Source organism: Limulus polyphemus, unplaced genomic scaffold (genome assembly GCF_000517525.1).
Source record: "Limulus polyphemus unplaced genomic scaffold, Limulus_polyphemus-2.1.2 Scaffold1444, whole genome shotgun sequence".
NCBI classification, from domain to species: Eukaryota; Metazoa; Arthropoda; class Merostomata; order Xiphosura; family Limulidae; genus Limulus; species Limulus polyphemus.
Window position 1 is genome coordinate 85036 of NW_013667054.1, and position 9142 is coordinate 94177.

The window sequence follows — 9142 nt, forward strand, 5'->3', positions numbered from 1 at the left end:
TTTCTTTTGCGGTTCAGTGTATATTAATCAAGCACCTACCATCCACTATTCTGTGGATATCTCCGAAAGAAAACTGCTTGATAACTTGGAAAGTATGATTAATATTCCTTTTTGGTCCATTTATTCTTGTGATCAACAAACCACGATATCTTCTAGTAATCGAGTGGCAATCACACAATGTTAGTGCATACATTAAACCATGAAATACCACCAGATAGCTCAGAAAGCAAGGGTTACAATACCTTTTCAGTTACATTTTCTAACTCCTAGCTGTCATCTCAGTTGTACAAACTAATGATATATTAGATACTGTATCTACTGGCATACGCCATCCTAACTGTGAAGTAATCAAGTGGCAATTACACAATATAGTGCACATATTGTACCATGAAATACCAACTGACAGCTTTCATAGAAATGATTACCACTTCCTTTCAGTTACGGATTTTCTAACCAACTGATTGCCGTAGCTGCTTGATAATTTATTAATACCAGCTGTATAGATTAGGAGGTTATTGGGCACAGCTCAGACAACTGTCAAAGTTGTCTTTTGCCTCTAGCTCCAGTGTTTCTTCAACTGGATGTTTTGATAGCACCACATCTCGAAACGAGATCCTTGAAGCCCTAACCTAACCATAAGACCATTCTCAATCCTAAAAGAAGAGAGACTGGACACAAAAATATCAAGGGACACAAAAATTGTTTTGCACTATTATTCAATACATATATATTATGTTAATGTCTATGGTTAGAACACTGCTAACAAAAAACATTCTTTTTATCCAAAGTTGGCTTCTGGCTACTGAGGCTTGAAACAACTTCACAACACAACCATGGATGCAAATCTGAGCACTTCACTTCACGATAACAAGAGTGAACGTGGCAAAAAAATTTAAGCTCTACTACAGCTTCCCAGAAAGTAGTGTCATTCACATCATCAGGCAAGCCCATTACCAAAAAAAAATTGGAAACCAGAATTTCCGACTTCCCTAACTCAATAATTGATATGCCAGAAAATTCATCAAGACCAGTTAATGATTTATTCAGTAAGTTGGCTAGGTGTGAACACACACAAGTATTAAGACCCTTCCACGTGTGTGACAGTGCTGAGTGCAAAATTAATGCAGCTCAAAGTTGAGCATATCATGTTCTTCTAGGACTTGTAACTAAGTAATGAAACCTGTATTGAAGTTTTAAAAAAATTAATAAATATGACTTCATATAGTACGTTACAGAAGAGTTTAGTTTATATCTATTATACATAACACAATAGTCTATGACTTGGAACTAGAACATATATTCGAGGTGTGCATGCTTTTTCCCTACAACAAATTATAAATGTTGTTTTTAACGTGCAGAGATGCTTTTTAATAAATGCTGAGATATAGTATTTAGTGTGGCTTGTTACTGTTAGGTCAAAAAATTGTATCAAACTACTGCTGAAAAGTATTGTCTGCGACTTCCTGCTTTGTGGAGCTGGCAACACTAGATCTGGAAAACTGTGTAGTCAGTGGAAGGGGAGTACAATATAAATATAGGTAGAGTGAAACTGGGTCATTGGACAATGACTGAGTAGCTGATGAATTGACTGGGAAGTTGATGAGTAACCAGTGAATTAGTTAAGTGTTAAAAGAAAAATTATTCAATGTTAGAAGTGAAAGTTATTGCGTCTATTAGCAAGGAAATTCTAAAGTTATTTGTAAATTAGGCATAGCCATTAGTCTCAGAATTCCTGTTGCAACGTTGTTTGTGAACTTAGGCCTACAACTTGTGTCAAAGTGAAGTAGTCTTCAGAAATGTTATAGAAGAAAGAAACTGTTTCATTATTATTACATGAACTGTTGACATTACCATGTTTACCAGGTAATTTAAAATAACTAATCATGGGCGCCCGCAGCAAGTAACATTTGCCCCCCCCCTTTCATTTCACAAATAATTACACGTATTATGATGTAAACTTAACATCGTAGTTAAACTAAATATTTTTAGCAATTTTTATTAAAACTGTAAATTTGTGTTTGCGTTTAAGACACATAAAACATAGAGTTTTAGTCTGTTAACTTATGGCTCGGCATGACCAGGTGGTTAGGGCGCTCGACTCGCAATCTGAGGGTCACGGGTTCGAATCCCCTTCACACCAAACATGCTCGCCCTTTCAGCCGTGGGGGCGTTATAATGTGACGGTCATTATCCCACTATTCGTTGGTAAAAGAGTAGCCCAAGAGTTGGCGGTGGGTGGTGATGACTAGCTGCCTTCCCTCTAGTCTTACACTGCTAAATTAGGGACGGCTAGCGCAGATAGCCCTCGTGTAGCTTTGCGCGAAATTCAAAACAAACAAACAAACAAACTGTTAACTTATACTGTAAAAACTGATCCCCTACATACATGTTTTGCCCCCCAACCCTGAAAATATTTCTGTGGGCGCCCATGTAACTCACTCAACGATAGAACATGTTAAAATACTTTTCTCAAAAGTAGGATTCGAAACCATATCCAAAAAACTAAACTGCGAATTTAATGGATTCAAATTCCATCACCAACTGGAGAGATGTTTTTAATTAAGTTGCACATATACTCTGCTTCAACTTAATTCTCATTGCCTCATATGTTATGACATCTATAAATTGGTTGTTTTTAGATCACTATTACATTTACATCTTTACATTTACTAATTCTTTTTCCAAATGTTTTATTCTGTCATTGATTTGATTTTGTACTTCTTTACTTTTTATCATTACAGCTTTTATGTACTTCTTCACTCTTATTAGAGTAATCTCTCTGTACATCTTCAATAGTTTCATTGATCTTGTTTCTAATTAGATATATTTTTGTTTTTACTTTTTGGGATATGAAGGCCCTTTTTTTAATTTGTCTCTTAAATTCCTGTTTCTTACTCCTTAATCTTCTTATAATTTCCTATATATTTCTTCTTGTTCTTCTTTTAATCTTGTGTCTATTTCTTCTTTAGGTTTCTGTCTCATTTTTCAAATTTCCTGCCCTTTTTCTCTGTATCCAATTTTAAAACATTGCTCTGGACACTTCATTCTAGTGTGTCACTCCGAATCTATTGGATAGGGCAGATACCAATGCTTGATAGTTGTTACAGCTTTCACCTGGAAAGTTGCTTAATCTTGTTAAAGTAAATCCTTTTAAATGGACAGCTGACTATGTAAATTATATAATATAGGCTTTTGGCTATAGTTCTGGGAAATATGTCCTTTCAAGTTACACTTGAAACATCTGTTTACTCGTGGTTTACTTCTTCCATTCTCTGTAACTAATTATCCCCTTTCATTTCTCCTAGACTATCGTCAGAGGAGGTTGATGTTTCAGTCCTACTTTGTATTATGATCCCCTATGTTATTCATGGGTGGGACCATTTTTCCAACAAGTGTTAAATAGTTTAATCCACAATAACACAAAGTTCACCTAGGCAATTTATGAAAGTTTTTGTATGTGAGAGAGAGAGACAATTGGACTGATATTTCGTTTTAGTGTGTAAATTAACCTAGGCACGTTTTGCACAAACAAACAGAATCTATATTCAGATAATAAGCATAAAAGCAGCGTGTGGACCTACTGTGAATGAGAAGACAGTCCTTTCTTCCTTAATTGGAGTTTAAGACTCTTTGCTTCCTCTCTCTCAAACTTGAATACTCAAAACTAAACATGATGATCTTCCAAAAATAAAACAAATCCTTACTGTTGGTTGGCTAATGGAGAACTGAGCTCAAAAGCATGCTTAAATCTAAAATGTTAACATGCTTTCCTTGTTCAATAGACTGTATAACCTCTTGACCTCTGTTTCCTGACAGCATTGGTCGGCTATCACTTTCAGTTAATTTCATTATCAACTAGTTAAGGATATTCCAGTTCTAGTCCATTCAACCAGGATACCTTATATAATTATGAAATATAATTATAAAATATAAAATATAATTATGAAATTTATATAAAGAGATCAAAGAAACTAGAACCAAGTAATGTTAGCAACTTTCTGGTCCATGTACTGCTGCCATAACAATGTGGAAACTAAATAATAAAAAAATTGGAAGATTTCTGTAGAAGATAGAAAATACGTGATATGTCCACATATCTCACCCATAACTTCAATATGATGCCTTTAATAGTTTATCTGATTGGGTCTGAAGACTCATCCTTAAGGTGTTGTCTCCTTGGCTTAATAACAGGTGTTGATTCCTCACAGTCTCAGTTACAATAGCAATGCTCCCCACATTTATGCCAGTTCCCTCTTTCTGTTATCCTTCAAGAGCTTCTTTATAGCTGACGATATGTAAGTAATTGGCATTGAATAAGATTGTTGCTGGGGGTTGACTTCATGCAAAGGCATGGATTCGAAGCTAGGCTAGCATCAAATAGCTTCACAGTCTATTACCAGGTAATCCCTGTGTACTATATACAAATTATTACACCAGAGATTGAACTTCTAACAACAACAAGGAGATTGTTCACTGTACCACCAAGAAGTGAAATACAATCCAGAAATGGTGCAGTGTTGTAAGCTATAAGTTCAATGTTATAATTCAGTTGTCTTATAGAAGGAGGTGACAATTATGATGAAGTCACTTGATCTAGAAAGCTCATAAAAGTAGGACTAGAATCTAGAAACTTCCCTTACTTGATAGAAGTGAGAATTCAGTGCAAATACAAGAATGGATGATCGAGTAGATGAATAAAGGAAAGACTGACGGAGTTGTTGATCAAATAAAGTTATTCAGGTCAATGAGAGTTAATGCTTCTGTTAGCTAAACAGTAAGTTATTCGGGTTTGTTATTACTCAAATATATTTACTTAAACATTATTAGTGTATTGAGCCTATAATAGTTTTTATTGAAAAGTTTTGTATTTGAAGTTAGGCCTATAAGTGAGGGTAGCTGTAGCAAATGCTAAATCTTGTAACATTTTCTAAGTGTGTATTTTTGTTGTTGTTGTTGTTGTCTTTTTTTTTTTGGATTATTTGGTAAAAATAATGCCAAGTCTAGTCCACGTAATGATAATGAATTAGTTTATTTATTCTGTAGTATTTCAATAGGATGCATTCACTTTGACACACAATGTAGAACTATGTTCACAATTAACGTTGCAACAGTATTAAAACACAAACAAATATATTTACTTATTCGGTGATGTTATTGTAGCAAAGTAATTTTGGCAATTGGAATAGAAATTTTTATATTTACATGAACGTTATTGGATGGAAATCACAAATACTGCTGTTTTGCTATACCTTACAAAAACGTATTTAATACTAATGATGGATTTCATGAGATAGATTGTTTGGAACTTGTTTAAAAACTCACCAGTTATTGGAGGACCTAGAAGACAGGCAACTCCTATAAAAACCAGAAGCAAACCAAAAGTGCTTGTCATCGTATCCAACCCAAGAAGATCCACTAAGATGACAGAAGTAAGACTAATATAGGCACCTGCAGGAAGAATCTTACATTATAATTATTATCTCTCTGTCATAAAGAACAATATCAAATCAAAGTAATTTGTCATAAACTTCAAATGCTTTAGTTCTATTAACATTGTTATTACTAGTTGTAGTGAAAATCCAATGCTGTTTGTAATAAAGTTTTTTGTTTTGAAAAAACAACAACATTGAGTACCCCCCCCCAGTGATACAGTGGTATGTCTGCGGATTTACAACGCTACAAACCAAGTTTCGATACCCGTGGTATGTAGAGCACAGATAGACCATCGTATAGCTTTTTGCTTAACTACAAACAAACAAAACATTGATGAAAAGGGATTTGAAATTTATACCCTTGTTATCAGGCCTAAAATATGGCTACATACTGTAGCTACTCATTTAATCATGCAGTTCAAATATATGTTTTAAAAATAAATATACAAAAGCGCAGTACAAACATATAATTATAGTTTTAAAAAGCTAATCATAGATGATGCACCTTAAAAGGCTCTGATTAAAATAATGTCTCTCACCTGTTGTAGCACCAAATGTTGCAGCATAAACAGCCATCAATATATAAGTGTTACACAAAGAACTCGAAGCAGTTGAAATACCACAGATTATTAGACTGTAGCTGTACAACCATAACCTGTTCATCCAGTTCTTGTCAGACAGATATCCAAAGATTACTCGACTTGCAGTATTGGTAATTCCAATCACAGAGAGAAGAAAGCTAGCATTTTCATCTTCTGCAATGCCCATTTCCATAGCTCTAGCTTTGATGTACAAATAAGGAACATTGAATCCTATGCTGGTAAAAAAGTTGGAAAGTCCAAACAGCAGAAAAACGATATCTTTCAGAAGACAAAAGTCTACCATTTCATGTAAGGCATCTCTCATCTCCTTAGAACAGTGAAAGTACCTAAGTATTTTCCGTTCCTTTTCTTGATGAAATTCTTTAGAGATAGATATAATACTTGTAGTGTGTGCTACTGGAGATGACTGTAATTCAGGAAAGTTCACAAGACTTGCACTGTAAAAAGTATCTTTATGGTATAAAATTTCTTTATGACGATGGTGGTGGGGATTACCGTTGTCTGGTGATGATGAATCTACAACCGAAAGAGTACTGTTTCTACGGTTTGCTGCGAAGTCCCTCTTTAAGTGAAAGTTGTTTCCAAATAACAAGTCTGGATAGGATTGAAAAGGTTTCAGTGTAGTGTTGTCAACATTCATCACATGTCTCTCTTTCAAACAAAATGTATTTGCTCTTTTATTGTAAGTTTCAACTTTAGCTTCATTACAAAGCTTTTTTGGCTTGGACTGCGAAATATGAATTTCAGTGTGACTTTTTTTAGATGGTTTGCTTACTTGCAAGGGCCTATAAAGTGCTCCAAAAACAATGCCATTGAGTAGTATACCAGATACAATCATCATTGCACCTTTCCACCCATAATAATCTACTAACCAATCCGTTAGTGGAGCTAGAGCAAAAGTTCCAAATCCTGAACCACAGACAGCAATTCCAGTAGCAAAGGCACGTTTTTTATCAAAATAGAAAGTGACACAAACAATGGCTGGAAGATACATCAGACCTATTCCAGTTCCTAAAAGAGAAAACATTGGCTTGAACGTCAAAATAAAAAAACAAAAAAAACATTTTTTTTCTAAAACAATAAAACAGATCCATTATGGTGAGTCATTTAAGAGATGGGAGCCATCATTGAAAACATTATTTATCTATCCCAACAGTACACAAAATGTATAATTTAAGTTATTTGTTAATAGGGCTGTATCTTCTACTAATTTTCTAAGAATACATGATAGGTATAGACACATTTAAATTTTTAATTATCAGAAAAGTACTATTTCAATTAGAATTTTAAGAAAACATGATTTTGTGTGACTGTGTGGTATGTGGATATTTATTTTAATATTAGTTCAGATAAATGAATATTTCTCGTAACCTAAAAGTTTCAAAGTTATTCACAGTTACATGCATTTGACGCACATACTGTATCTACAGAGGATGAGTACGTTATATTAATAAAACGATTTTGAAGCCTCACCATGTCATTACAGTCCACGTCAGCATGTCTGGACATGCTCTATTTGACGACTGTGCATTTTAAAAGTAGCTATTCAGCATAGGTTCCACTGCAAAAGGCTCTGCTGTAAGGCTGTCATGTTCAAACACATCTCCTTTCTCATTCATGCTTTCCATAGTCCATATAATAAGTGAGAAAGGTGATTTTCTAGCACTCTTTTCAACAGTTTGATCAGTCAGATATCCATAGGCATTGCGTCCCTTCATTTGACTGGTATGTCTTCGTATGAAGTAGTATAACTTCCTGTGGATATCTTGTGGAAACAACTTCTGTACACGTGGCTGATATTTCTTTTACAGATGGAGATCCTTCTTGATTATGTTGCACACTGGTGCCTAGGACACGTGGACGGATTTTGCCACTGACTGTTATGTTTGTAGATGATCACCTGTTACAAGACCCCATGTTTTTCTTACCATGACTAGGTTTCGGTTTATCATAGATCTTTTTTTGGGTGGTCCTCGTTCACCAAGTAAATCCGCATTCCTTTGTTTTCCAAAGCCATTAAGTACAAGTGATATGCCCATTGTGGAAATTCTAAATCCTTGATCTGAGCGTATATTTATGATCAAGTGTATGAATATGTTGCCTTAGAAAGAGCTATTACGTGCCCTTCTAAAAAAACGACACATTTTTTGATGGAATCACACTACGCACAAGACACCAAACAATATCAAAATGCAGTTCTGCTAGATTAGGTTCCACTTTTACTCTGTATCAACTGTGGTCGTTATGTGACCAGCTGATTTGATTATTCATTATGTTCTTAATATAATATACTCATCCCTCTGTATAGCTTTGGGATGCAGTTGCTTTACTCTTGAGCTAGTCACATAGATTGCAAAGGTGTCATTTTCCCTTTGGATTTCCTGGTTTTTTCCCACGAAAGTTGGCGTTGAAAAATACCTTAGGCTTATGCTACAAAGTGATCTCTAGTAACGTCGGTTGTGCAGAGATTTAGAAATACCTGAAGATTTATTCGACTCAAACTTTATGCTACTTAAATGTGTGTTATCTTATACTAGTTTTACGCAGTGTGTAAATTTTAATCAAAACCTCATTCAGTGTTTATTAATGTTTTGTACTTGCATGTGTGATGATTCAGTATCATCATATTTGAGCATTCCATAACATGTGGAAGTTTACGTACTGCAACTTTTGCTCATAAGTCTCAAGCCAGCGTGCAAATCTGAGAAATTAGCATATTCAAGAAAGTAATACAGAAATCTGTATAAACCTGCTTGGGTTGGTTTGGATTATGCACATAGAAATATGGTTGAAGTATGTAATCTAAAGATTGTGGAATACCACACTCTGATTTATCCACAAATATAGGCTATCCACACAGTTCTCTCTCTTATTCTATTTTCTCTAGCTCTTACCTGCTCTTGTTCTCTTGAATATCGTTTCGCTGTCCCTCACCCTATCAGCTAGCTCATAGATAGAGAGATTAGAAGCCCAGCTAGTTTGGTCACATAACATAACACATAACACTGTGTTATTAATATTTTTTTCTCAATTCATATATGTTTACTTGTCCGTTACTTTTCGTTTGGTATCGCCCCCAGTAGCACAGCGGTATGTCTGCGGACTTAC

The 9142-nt window shown here is 34.9% G+C and overlaps 1 protein-coding gene across 1 annotated transcript in view; it reads right to left on the reverse strand.

The window, feature by feature from the left end:
* LOC106463600 (monocarboxylate transporter 12-like) overlaps positions 1 to 9142 on the reverse strand; it is a 39818-nt gene that overhangs the window by 12460 nt on the left and 18216 nt on the right. Inside the window, exons 4-5 of the mRNA XM_013923647.2 lie at positions 5972 to 7045; positions 5323 to 5448 (exon numbers count right to left, since the gene is read on the reverse strand). Coding sequence (XP_013779101.1) covers positions 5323 to 5448; positions 5972 to 7045 — 1200 coding nt within the window. The remainder of the gene's footprint in view (positions 1 to 5322; positions 5449 to 5971; positions 7046 to 9142) is intronic.